General features: G+C 42.3%; 1 protein-coding gene across 2 annotated transcripts in view; it reads left to right on the top strand.

Moving 5' to 3' along the window:
• CACHD1 (cache domain containing 1) overlaps window positions 1-13920 on the top strand; it is a 201549-nt gene that overhangs the window by 147826 nt on the left and 39803 nt on the right. For both annotated transcript variants that reach the window (XM_032427280.1, XM_032427289.1), the window contains 2 exons: window positions 6273-6422; window positions 10679-10912. In XM_032427280.1, the coding sequence (XP_032283171.1) occupies window positions 6273-6422; window positions 10679-10912 (384 nt within the window). The remainder of the gene's footprint in view (window positions 1-6272; window positions 6423-10678; window positions 10913-13920) is intronic.

Raw genomic sequence — 13920 nt, 5'->3', positions numbered from 1 at the left:
GCATGTGCACAGAAACGGGCTGCAGGATTCTTGCCTTGATCCTTCCTTCTTGTAACCAGCTGTCATTTAGATGAGCACGGCCCTTCAAATGTACAAAGGCACTCTAATTTAATTTTCATGTATTAAAATCTGGAATTAGGATGCATGCTAAACTGAAGGAAAAGATATTTGAAATAAGACATGCTTTGAAACTACTGAAAGGAATCTATGTCATTTTCCCTTTTATATTTGAGTATCTATTTGTAGGATTTTTTTTTTTATAAATCTATCCTATTGAGGGAAACTTAAAGAATATATTTGCAGGTTCTTCAGTGTGTCTGCATTAAAAGTAAGACAACATTGATGAATGCAAAGCATAGTGACTGGCACATGGTGAGCCCTTGAAAGATCGAGCTACTGGAATTATTACAACTAATGATGGCAGATGGCGTGTTTGTTGGTGTTTGAACATAACAAGTTACCACAAATTTAAAGCAGCTTAAAACAATGTACATTTGTTACCATGCAAACCATTTCATGGGTCAGGAGTGCAGGCATAGCTTGCCTGGGTTCTAGGTAAGGATTTAGGGTTGCACGAGGGCTGCAGTCTGGACGTCCCCCACGTCTGTGGTCTGCTCTGAGGTTTGGAGTCTTCTTCCAAGTTCAGTTGCTGGCAGAATTCATTTCCTTGCAACTGTAAAACTCACATGCGCTTGCTTCTTCAAAACCAGCAGGAGAGCATCTCTTTGAGCCCCTGACTTCAAGGAAGGCTTGGACCCTCTTTTGAAGGGCTCATTTGTTCTCATCAGACCCATCCCCCCCCTTTTTTTTAAATATTTTATTTATTTTTTTTTTTGACAGAGAGAGACACAGTGAGAGAGGGAACACAAGCAGGGGGAGTGGGAGAGGGAGAAGCAGGCTTCCCGCCGAGCAGGGAGCCTGATTTGGGGCTCGATCTCAGGACCCTGGGATCATGACCTGAGCCGAAGGCAGACACTTAACGACTGAGCCACCCAGGCGCCCCAGACCCATCCCCTTTTGAATTAATCAGATTTCTCTCCCTTGTGATTAACTTATTAGAAATCTCAGTTATATCTGCAAAATCCCAAAATCATGTTTGCTGTCCATGTAGCACAATCACAGGAGTGATATCCATCACCTTTGCCATATTCTGTTGGTTAGAAGCAAGTTACAGGCCCCCTCAAGAGGAAAATCTTCTACAAGGGTGTGGGTCATTGGGGTCATCTTCGAATTTTGCCAACTAACCTTGGCAAGTATCAGCTACCCACAGACCAATATTACAGGATGGCTGAGTGTCAAGTTGTCCATGATTCAGGAAGGCCAGTGGACAAGGTTTACCTCCTGAGTATCAAGATAGATTGGCCAGTTGGTCAGGGCCATTTACCTGTCAGCATTCCTCACCAGGAGTGATTTTTCTACTTGATTCCTCAGTCATCAAACTACCCTTAGAGTTTAAGTCCAATTTTGATTATTATACTATTCAAATAATGGAGAAAAATTTTGGACTGGCTGTGACCTGCCAGTGATTGTGAGTCAAGGGAACCCAAAGTAAGTCAGTGAGGATCGTTTGGGGGAGCGTGGTCAACTAGAGGGTGCATACTCCATGGAGAAGCCCGCTGTCCTGTGCAGCCTGTGCTTGCCATGTGGGAGGGCCTGCCCACCGTTGCCAGATCTTCTATTTTAAGAGAAGCCAGAGGGGCGCCTGGGTGGCTTAGTTGTTAAGCGTCTGCCTTCGGCTCGGGTCATGATCCCAGGGTCCTGGGATCGAGCCCCGCATCGGGCTCCCTGCTCAGCGTGAGGCCTGCTTCTCCCTCTCCCACTCCCCCTGCTTGTGTTCCCTCTCTCACTGTCTCTCTCTGTGTCAAATAAATAAATAAAATCTTTAAAAAAAAAAAAAAAAGGGAAGCCAGAAATCTGGATTTTTATGGGCACCCCCTTGGTTTTCAAATGCTGACATTTGTTCCAGCTTTAAAACGGAGACCTCATTAAACCTCTTCTTGCAGACTTTCCTGCACTACACATTAACAGAAGGCTGCCTTGATGGGAGGCATTTCTCCTCAGGGTTTTTTTGGTTTTTCTTAATGCTGGCAAACAGAAACGTGGCAAGAAGAGTGACCATCACAGACTTGGACAACTTTTGAGGGCACTGTTTTTTAAATGCTCAAAGGAGTCCTTTTTAAGCCAAGTAAGATGTTCCTAAATTATATCTCTGCTTCTACTGGCAGTGCAGAGAAAAACACAGATCGCATAAGGAAACACATCAGAAATTAGCATTGTCCAGCTTATTAAGGAGAGGTTTGAGGTGCTCTCAGGCAATTTAGCATAGTGGTTAAGTATGTGGGTTTTGGACTTTAACCAACGTGGGTTCAAATTCCTACTCTGAAATTTTTCTAAACTTGCGAACTTGTGTAAATTATTTGATCTCTCCAGGCCTGATTTCCTCTTCTGCAAACTGGGGGTGATAATAAGATCCAGGATTCCATCATAAATATAAATAAATATTAGCTGTGGTTGTTATGGTATTCAGTTTCCTATAAGACTTCTAGCTCTGGCTAAACTAGAAAAGATACCTCAAACATCTGGGTTGACCTCAAGCCAGGATGGCTGAGGACCACACTAGCCTTGGCCGCAGTATAGTGAGGGGTCTATGTACTCGTCTTAGGAGCTTGCACCCTACATCCTTACTTCTGTTCACTACCTAGATAATTATTTAGCATCTGCCGTGTACCTGGTGCTGTTTTATTTTTTTATTTTTTTTAAGATTTTATTTTTGAGAGAGAGAGAAAGAGCACGAGCGGGGTGCAGGGGCAGAGGGAGAAGCAGAATCCCCACTGGGCAGGGAGCCCGACGTGGAACTCAATCCCAGGACCCCAGGACCATGACCTGAGCTGAAGGCACACAGACACCCAACAGACTGAGCCACCCAGGCGCCCCCCTGGTGCTGTTTTAAAGCCGTGTGGTGGAGTTATTCTAATGAGTAAGACCTACCCTATAGGATTGTTGTAAGGATTAGCCTGTGCGTGAAAGTGAAGTATCTGCCCCAGGTTAGTAGCCATATGAACAGAAGCTACATGTCATAAATCATGGTGCCTTTGTACAAATTTGCTTTGCACTAATGAGAATATCTAAAAATTTTAGCCAGGGCTGGCTCTTTTTCAGTCCCATGGTAGATCTGTAACTGATACCATCGACATATTTGGGTTGCCTGTTCTGGGGGTGATTAGTTGGTAGGTCATTTTAGAGCAGAAGGAATAAGATGGTTAGGTAGGAGTGAGGATCTGATGGCAGGGGCAGAGCCCCAAATTTCAGTTGTTTTTTCCCCTTCGATATTGACCCCAAGACATGCTAGCAGCTTAGACAGGGACTTGGCAAGTGGAAGCTATTGCATTCTCTTCCTGTTACATGCTATGTCTTCGCTCTGCCCCAAGTCCCTATAATTATTACTTATCCATAATATTACTGATCACAAGGTGTAGTTCTAAGACTGACTAGAGAGGGAACATCCTAATAAGGAAAAAAAATAATAAATCACACCAAATTTGGCAGATCTGCTATCTAAAAAGGACAGGGCAAGGATAGAGTCAGGCTGGGCAGAGGCCATGAGGATGCTGACAGGGTGCGTGCCTTCTTGTTGGGACGGGAAGAAAAGGTACGTGGCTACAGCAGGAGGCTGCTGACTGCCGGCCCTTTGGCTTTCCAGAAATGGGCTGGGGCCTCACCACCAGCTCTCTGGGACAGCATATTTAATCTAGAGTCACGAAGCTAAGTAAGAAAACTCAAAGGTTCTCTTTCAGGTCAGTCTTACGGCTGTCCAGGCATTTATCACACACGGTACCTTTGCCATGGGGTGACGGTTTGTCTCATACTTCATATCAGCCTCATGGTATATCTGTATTCCCCCCACTAGGGAGTCAAGTGTTGTTGCTTTTTTTTTTTTTTTTCCAGTCTGAACCTTAAATGAGATGTTTGGGGTCCTAACGGAATAATTTACAAGACAGTATTTACATCATTGGAAAAATATTGACATCCAGTTTAAGATGGATATTTCTAAGCTTATGGATGTTTTTGCATCAGCATTCACTTCTTAATTTCTGATGAATAAATAGTGCAGTTAAATTTACAGCTCGTATTAGAGAATTATTCAAGCATCGAATGGATTTAAAACTTATTTGTATATTAAATTATGGTAGTGAATAAGAGATAGCAACTTAGGTTGTATTTATTTATTTGATTCAGTTTTATTAATCTCAGTTCAGTTGTCTACAACATTGATACAACATAAACTAACCATTCAATTTTGTATAACAAAGGATGCTTCAAAGTCTAAAATGGAAATTTACAAACTGAAGAGAACTCAATCATTGTATCCTTATCACTGTTAGGATATTTTTTAAAAGGGTAACTAACTGTGTTCATTACCTATTGCTGGGTAACAAATTTCCCAACACTCAGTGACTTTAAACATTTACTCTCTCAGTATTTGTAGGTCCAGAATCTGGGTACAGCATAGTTGCATACCCCTGGCTAAAGGTGTCTCATAAGGTTGCAGTCAGACTGTTAGCCAGAGTTGATATTCTCTCAGACTTCAATTTGGGAAGGACCAGCTTCCAAGTTCACTCACGTGGTTGCTGGGGGAACTCAATTCTGAGGGTGCCTGACCTCCAACGAGGATGGCTCACAGCATACCTTCTGGCTTCCTTCAGAGTGAGAGAGCATGCACAGTGAAAGCCCCTGGCTTCGTGTCACCGAGCCTATTTCAGAACACCCCATTCCTTCTCCTGTATTCTGTTCTCGAGAAGGAAGTCACGAAATCCAGCCCACACTCAGAGGGAGACAGCTACACAAGAATGTGGATATCAGGAGGTAGGATCACTGGGGGACCAACAGGGGGGTTGCCTACCACAGAAACTATAAAGCAACCTCAACTAAATGACAGCAGTAAGGACCTGAAGAAAGAAGCATATAACATATGAATATTTATTTCTCAATAGAAAGGTAAACTTCTGTGTAGGATATCTTAATAAAAATACATAGTTAACCAAAGAATCTCAGACAATGTGGGAGTGCAGCTCGATTACTTCCCTCCCTCCATTACAGTAGTCATTCAGCCTCTGCGTCCATGTCTCCGGCGGTAGGAAATTCACTACTTGTATTTGTTAGTAAATCCACTTGAAGGAAGTTCTTCACACTGAGCTGAAATGACCTTCTCACCCTCTCTGCTTATGAGCCCTGGTTGGGGAGTAGTTTAATCTTGAGTCATAGGTGCTGCTTCAGACCAATATTGGGGTGGGTGGGTGTGTGGAGGCTTCTTTCTCTTTTACTATTTGCCATTATCCTTGGAGTCTCTCTTCACTTAACCAGTTAGTCCTCACAGCAACCCTATGAAGGTAAGTACTGTCATTATCCCCATTTTGTAGACAACAAAATATAGGTGTAGAGCGGGTAAGAAATCTGCCTAAAATTACCCAGACACAGCTTGAAAGTAGCAGAGCTGGGATTTCAACACAGGCACCCTGGCTCCCATGTCTGTGTTTTTACTGTTCTTCTGCACTGATGAATTTTATTTATTTTTTTTTTTAAAGATTTTATTTATTTGTCCGAGAGAGCGAGCACAGGCAGGGGGAGCGGCAAGCAGAGGGAGAAGTAAACTCCCCGCTGAGCAAGGGGCCCAATGCGGGACTTGATCCCAGGACCTTGGGATCATGACCTGAGCCAAAGGCAGATGCTTTACCCACTGAGCCACCCAGGCATTCCTACACTGATGAATTTTAAAAACAAAGATGTTTCTGGAGCTACTTAGTGTAGGGACCAATAACCTTTCATGTTTGAAGAGCCCATGGTAGAACCATCATTTTAAAGCCTGGTCACCCCCAAAAATGTTGGCTCCTGGTGAAGCCTCTCAGTCAGTGAGGAAAGGATCAGTCAGGTCCCGAATCCTCTGTTTCAGAAGGCAAGAGAGCGCTCTGTCTGGGATGGCTGAATTACCACACCATGAGTGCCTAAAGGAAATCACCTTCTTTTATCTGGTAAATTTATTAGGAACATCTCTTCAGCTGACACTGGGTAAATGAGGCCTCGTTGCCCACAAAGGGCAGGATGGAAGGGACGCAGAGGCAGGGAGATGAAAGCCCCAGCATCAAATGGGAAGGAGTCCGAACGCTGGGCCAGGCAGGTCCTCAAGGCGGGAAGGTCCAAAGGAAATGAAAAGGAAACGGAACTGCTGCCTTTAGCCGGAATCCAACGTATCGTTCAATTTGTATGTTTTTGTTTAGATACAGACATGGTCATAATTTACCTGTCAGCTGGCATTACATCAAAGGACTCCTCAGAAGAAGATAAAAAGGCGACTCTCCGTGTCATCAATGAAGAAAATAGCTTTCTAAACAACTCCGTAATGATTCTCACCTATGCCCTCATGAATGGTAGGTAGTGTTTCGAGATTTTTCTTTCAGATGAAAGTTCTCTCTAAGTGCATGCTGCTTTCAGAAAAAATAAAAAAAGAACCCTAACAGCGTGCGCTTTGAAGAAGGGTGTAAGAAGAGAGGCCACCAAGCAGCTTCCTGCCCAAGCCTTTCTCTCCCTAACGTTCGTATTCAGGGCATGTGTTAGGATGTCACTCTCTCTTCATCTCTCTCTCTCCAGCCAACTGCTCATTTCTAAACCTTCTCCAGTGATGTGGTCTTGCAGAGGATTCTGTACCGCTCTGTTTTTTTGGTTTTTTTTTTTTTTTTTTTTCAGTTCTCCTTCATATTCTTGGATTTTGAAACTGCATGGAGGTTATTAACCGAGCTCATTGATTTAAGCTTCAGGAAGCCAAAATACTGACCTAGATTCTTCTGTATACCCGAGCCAGTGAATATCACATTTCTCTGCAGAATCACCACCTAAAGCCTCTTCTGCTGCTTTCTCCACCTCAGCTTCCTTAACTGTATAATGGAGATGAGAATTACCTACGTGACAGGGCTATTGTGAAGAGTAACCCTGGTGTATAGTAAACTCCCAGGATAGTGTGCGTCACTTTGTAGGTACTCCTGAAGGTTGATTTTGTTGCTATTAAATCAGTATGTGAAAGGGTTTAGTAAATTGGCAAATCTGAGGAAGTACTTGGTTTTTTTCCTTCTGCTCTTCAGCATGTCCTCCAGTCTGACTATGGCCCAGTTTTCTAGCTTTTCTGCTATGTCCTGTCTTTTCACCTGTTAATGCATATTGTTCTTCCCCCAGAGCGTCTTCAGGCCCCTTACCCTCAGTGTTCAGGGTGACTGTCTTCTCTTGTCTTTAAGAGGCCACGTCTTGGTGCAGGAGCTCTTCCCACCTATGGTCTTTTATTTGTTGCATCCACTTCGATTTCCGTGCAGAACCATGTGGCTCTAGGGACAGTGGTTCTCATTTTAATGTGCTAAGGATTACTTGGAGATTATTTTTTTAAATGCAGACTCCCAGGCAGTACAATTGGATTTTTATTCAGATCTGCCTAGGTGGAGTTCAAGAATCTGTGTTTGGGTCAGCATGATTCTTTTCTAGATATTTTGTGGGCTCTCCATGGAAGAACTCAGATTGGAGTTCTAGAGGTTCTGAGTTCCAGTCTCCATCTATTAGCTATGTGCTTATGGCAAGTTACTTAATCTCTTTAGGCTTCAGTTATATCTGTAAAATGAAAATCATAAAATGTACCTAGAGTTGCTGTGATAATAAATAAACAAGATAGAATGTGTTAAAGGTTCCTAACACAGTACCTGATCAAGAACAGGTCCTGAAAGCCGACTGAAGGACTGAATTAAAGTTTGTGTGATTTCCTGTCACCACAAAGGCAGAGGTGCTTCTCTCTCATTCCAGTTCAGGGCCAGTGTTCAGTATTTCAGTATTCCTTGTCCCCCAGCGTGTTGTGCTTACTTCTGTTAAGCGTGTCGTCCATGAATGATGTGCTCACATACTGTTCTCCTTCTCTCTCCACTTTACATCCATGAATGATGTGCTCACATACTGTTCTCCTTCTCTCTCCACTTTACATCCATGAATGATGTGCTCACATACTGTTCTTCTTCTCCCTCCACTTTACATGAGCATGAGGTTCTCATACATAACTGTGTCTTCTCTTTGTGTTCTGAGCATTGAGCACAGGGCTGAGCACAGCTGAGGTAGGCAAGGATGGCCTATTTTTTGCCTGGGGCACATACCTTTCAGTCTTATCTCTGGGTGCCATTTACTTTTTCCCTATGGTTTAGCTTCTTTGACTCAGGCAGGAAGACAGAGGAAGGGAAGAAAATAAAGTTTGTTGAATCTACAGTGTGTAACATAGTGCACTGAGGTTTTGGAGCTGTATTATACAAAGTTCCTGTCCTCAAGAAGCTTGTGACTCCTTGAGAAAGATAGATAAGGCAGATGAATTCAGTGCAGTGGTCCAGGTATAAGAAAACATAAAAGATAGTGATCACTTATTTTCCATTAGATTTGAAGGTCTGCCCAGGCAGATACTGAGTAAAGAAGCTTCCTCACTATCACCCATCTCTTCACTGGTCCTAAATCTTCACACTAGAGAATCTTGTGCACCTGCTATGCCCCTGATAATGACAGTCTTTTAAAACCTCTGGTTACTTCCCTCTGACCACCCTTATCTCTTCTTTCTTCTCCCTTTAATCTAGCTAGACACAACATCCTCACTGCCGGGTTTCCCTCTCCAAATGCTGTCTGTGAGCATTGTTCACTAAGGTTGACACATTCTCTTACTCTGTCAATCAGGCTTCAGGTAGGGAAGCAGGGCCACTATGAGAATTTGGATATAATGAATTTATTACCAGAATTAGAGTGTACACAATTGAGAAAATTGAGAAAGTAAAGATCTAGAAAGAGGAGTTGACAAGCCAGTATTTAGTAACCAGCTCTGGTATGGGTTGGAGCTTGTGGGGATGTCTGAAAGCTAGGAACATTGAAGACCACTTAGGAGGTCTGCGTAGAAGTCTACAGGAGGTTGTTGGCTCTTCATAGCTGCTGTACCCCTGTAGACTGTCACTGAAACATCTGGAATGAGCCCAGGGTTACCCTTGTTGAGCAAGCCAGCCAGCAGCTGAGAAAGGGAACTGAATGCAGATTGGGGAAGGGTAAGACAAACTGGAACATGCTGGTCCCTCTGTGTCTGTTTCACCTCTCAAATCTCTAGCACTGCAGTTTTGGCCACCTTTAACCTAGAAACATTGAGGAAAGGGGTTCCCGGAAATGTAGTCTCCAGGATGACCATATTGGTGATAGAACCATCTACCATACTTACCTGTCTTGCCAGCCCACTGCCACCTTTACCACTCATATCATGATGTAGTACATAAAATAGACAATCTTTGATAACCTATCCCATGCTATTCTTTGCCTAGCAGATGTTCCCATTTGTTACTTTTCTTTTACATTTGAGAGAGTCAAACAGTACATGACAAAGAAAGGAAATGTGTTTATTGTCTTGAGTTGTCTCCTTTTATCATTCACTTCTGGGAGCTTCTCAAGGGTATAAGGCCAGGGATCAATCATGGCTTTTGTGATTTTTTCTTTTTTGTTTTTTTTTTTTTTACTCTGGAATGTACCACTCATCTCCCCTATCTCCACTCATATCAAAGAAAGGGAACCGGAACCTGGTTCTGACTTCTTAGCATCATTGCCCCAGCAAAATCCAAGTTATCTAAATACAATATGTTAAGAAGGAAATTATATGCGTTAGATCCTTGCATGACTTTAGAAATGGACTTCAGGCTAGAAGTATACACACTCCTTAGTTAGAAATGATAAAGTCACATAAGGTAGGTGAACCATGAACTCTTCAGTTTTGTTATGTTTTTTTAAAGGCTAAATAGTTAAAGAACATGAGGCAAAGCCTATTTAAAACTCATTGGTAGAATCTCAGTAGTGACTGAAATCATTTGAATTTGTTTACAGTGGCACCCATATGGGATCAGTTACTAATCCTTTTGACTGTGTTCCAACAATAGCAAACCAAAATTTTTAAAAAGGTTTATTAAATTTATTTTTATGCTATAGATTACAGATGTTGTAGAACAATACATCCCAGTATGCCTAAATCTTTTACAAAGTTTTTAAAACCCCTTAAACGTAGAAAATACACATTAAATAAATCAAATCCAGTACTGTCCTAACAGTATCAAGCATGAAAGCATTTGTAATTAAAATGAGCTTAAAGACACAGGGTTTGGGGGCATCACGAAATGCAATACATAATTCTTCCATTTAGTTCCATGAGACTTTGGCAAGTGTTTAATAGGCAAAGAGGTAAGAAATGCAATGATAAACCTCTATCCTTTAAAACTCTTACAGCTTCATCTAATTTAAATGCAGACTTGTTAATCATTACTTTTGCTTTCAAATTTTAAATGCAGAAAAATTAAACTTTTAGGGGAGAACATATCGTTGCCAAATGGGGCTCCTTTATTTTTACTCATGTGGTTTTCATCATTGCCTTTTGAAGAATCCCTTTGCCCTCTTGACTGTTTGAGGAAAGACTGCCTCATGCTATGTTCCTCAGCAAGAATTGGTAACTGTGTCTGGGTCCACGTTGACTCTGCAAGACCCCTTTGGCATTGCAGGATTTTATCTGTGCCCTTATTAAACCTAAATGGCAAGGTTATTGTAGGGATATACACCATTTTGGTTTACACTGTCTACCTTTGGCTTTCCATTTCAGATGGGGTGACTGGTTTAAAAGAGCTGGCTTTTCTGAGAGATCTGGCTGAACAGAACTCAGGGAAGTATGGCGTGCTGGACCGGACAGCCTTGCCTGTGATTAAGGGGAGCATGATGGTGCTGAACCAGCTGAGTAACCTGGAGACCACGGTCGGCAGGTTCTATACCAACCTTCCCAACCGGATGATTGATGAAGCGGTCTTTAGCCTTCCCTTCTCTGATGAGATGGGAGATGGTGAGTCTGGGGAAAACTTCCTACTAAAGAAAGGGGAAAAGAAATGGACACAAGTCCACCAAGACAGTAACTTTTAAATGTTGTCCAACACTTATCCGTGAGCATTAGAGGGTCTGGACAGGCAAGGGAAGCGGTCATCCCTGTCTCTGGTCAGAGGGTGGTGCAGCCCTCTGCCATCAGTCCAGTAGCACTGTATCTTAGAGCAGAAATCCCCAGCCCGATTTTTATCACATTGCCCTAGCCTCAGTCAACATAATGGGTCTGTTTATTGGAGGGGCTTACTGAGGATTCCCTCATATCCACAAGTTGTTGAATTGAAACAAAAGAGTGACTTTGCAGGGCAGGTGGTAGATCTCAGAAATGATTAGGATTCAGCCTGAAAGGTAAAGCAGCGTGGGGTGGTCAGACAATACAGGTTTGGCAATAAGAGGTTTTCAAGCCCTGCTCTACCTCTTAAATTGTGGTCCTTGATCATTTATTTAATCGCATTCATTCATTCCCATTTGGTCACCTGTTTAAAATGTAAAAATGTCTTTCATATAATATATCTTTTAGGTTATTAGGATTAGACTTATTGGTGCCTGGCATACGTCTCAACAATCATTACTGCTCTTGTTGATTTACTACCTTTTTATTATGACTCTCATCATCATCATCATCCTGATGTCACAAGTTACTCATAATATGATGTTGGGTAAAGTGTTTAACCTTCACATGATTAATTTTCCTGGTCTATGAAATGGGAAGAATATTTCTGTCAAGGCAGTTGTGAAGACGACATGCACTAATATATGTGAAGCACCTAGAGTAAAGGCTGGCCAACATATATGATCAGTAAAAGTACAACCTTTTTCATTCCCTCCTCATATTCTTGTTTATCCTTTCCCCAACATGCTTCCCTTTCTTCTCTGACAGAGAGGAGGGACAAGGAAGCTGATTACTAGCCAGACAGATACCATCACCACATAAGATCCTATTATTATGTTCCAGTAACTACGAACTCTCACAAATACAGATATCCCGACAAAACTCATGTATAAAAAGGCCAGAGAGTATGTTTTCTAGAAATTAGGTAAACAGGTTTTTTCCATAAGGAAGAAATATGGTAACCTCTGCTACACGTCAATTTTTTTTTATCCTTCCTAATTCTGGCAGAGCCCACAGATGTGGATAGTATAGAAACTCCCACTTTTAGATAAGGTTATTTCCTTTCATAGGGAAATGTTGAGCTGTAAATGCAAGTGACCTTTTATGCATCTAGCTCACAGTATTGAGTGCCAGCCAAGCCTTGTGTCAGGCAATGATGGGTAAGGCACACATCCCACCCTCAACAAGCATGTAAGTCTGATAAGAGAAAGACAGATCAATGAATCATGTTAATACTGTGTCAAAGGAACAAAGGCAGATGTGGAAACCGAGTCCTGTACAAGCTCGGGGTTTTATGCGTCAAATCCTGTTACCATTAGTGATATCAGGTAGAGTAGGACCTTTTATAAAATTCACCTCTACCACCCCAAGAGTTACCCAAAGGCTTTCAGTCAAATTGTGGGCAAATCTTCAGTTCCTTGTTGGCTGATGCTTTCCAAAGTGTAGTCCTCAGGGCCTGTTCTCTGAATCCTCTGTGGTGTACTTCAGCGACTCCTTTACTGGTCTGTCCCATTCCTCTACTAGAGCATGCCTTTCATGTTTGTATTTTCAGTCCCCAGAACGAGTGGGTGGCATCTCTTCTAACTCCACAACATGGGGATGCTGAGCCTAGGGAATCCCATGTTTTTACACGGCTGTCATTCAAAACCCCCACAGATTAAAATATTGGTGACTGGGGCGCCTGGGTGGCTCAGTTGGTTAAGCGACTGCCTTCGGCTCAGGTCATGATCCTGGAGTCTCCGGATCGAGTCCCGCATCGGGCTCCCTGCTCAGCAGGGAGTCTGCTTCTCCCTCTGACCCTCCCCCCTCTCATGTGCTCTCTCGCGCTCTCTCATTCTCTCTCTCAAATAAATAAATAAAATCTTAAAAAAAAAAAAAAAAATATTGGTGACTGGACGTACTTCTTTTAACAAGTAAATCTGTGTACTTTAGGTTAAAGTAGAGAGGGCATTTAGGGATTTCATTAAGGGTAACAAGAGCTTAGCATACTTTATTTGCCACAATGGAATGAAGAGTCTTCTCTCCGAGTTGATAATTGAAAAGTAAGATTGTGTTTCTTTTTTCAGGCTTGTTCGCAACATAGCCAAAGAAATCTGAAGTGAGCATATGGTCTCAGAGTATTTCTGTTGTACTTCACTGCTCTATGAAAACGGCTTTAATCTTAGACACAAGCCCAGGGGAGCATGGCATGCAGGTTATGACCTCTGTCTCTGTCCTAGCCCTCAAACGCTGCTCCCATCATTTATAACCCATTTGTCCAGGGATACCTGGGCAAAAACCTCCTTAAAATACATTTTTAAAACCTTCTGTTGACTGCCTAAAGAATGCCTTTGAAATTATAATAGACAGCACACAACTCTTCTTGTTTCCTGTTTTACTGATTTATAATTGACATAAAACAATGCATTCCTTTTAGGTGTACAACATAATGATTTGATATATGTATATATTGTGACATGATCACCACAGTAAGATTAGTTAACATTCGTCACCTCGCGTAAACATTTTTTTTCTTGTGATGAGAACTCTTAGGAACTGTTCTCTTAGCGGCTTTCAAATACACGATACAGTATTGTTAACTATAGTCACCAGGCTGTATGTTACATCCCCAGAACTTACCTTATAACTGGGCATAACTTCTCACAAAGTTTTTCAGTGTTACTTCCTCCTACCAAGTGATACATTTCATTGGCCTTTGCGACCACAGCAAGTTCAATAATACTTTGAGTGGACCTCCGTGGGTTTCTCTGTGTGGAAGTCTGTTTTTTGCAGGAGTCTTCAAATATCCAAATCCCTTTTCAGGATGCTGATAGAAGAATGGCTTTCTGATATGCTGCTAAGGTGTGAACCTGCCATTAAGC

This window comes from Phoca vitulina, unplaced genomic scaffold (genome assembly GCF_004348235.1).
Source record: "Phoca vitulina isolate PV1807 unplaced genomic scaffold, GSC_HSeal_1.0 scaffold2, whole genome shotgun sequence".
NCBI lineage: Eukaryota > Metazoa > Chordata > Mammalia > Carnivora > Phocidae > Phoca > Phoca vitulina.
This window is presented reverse-complemented; position numbering and strand designations above follow the sequence as displayed.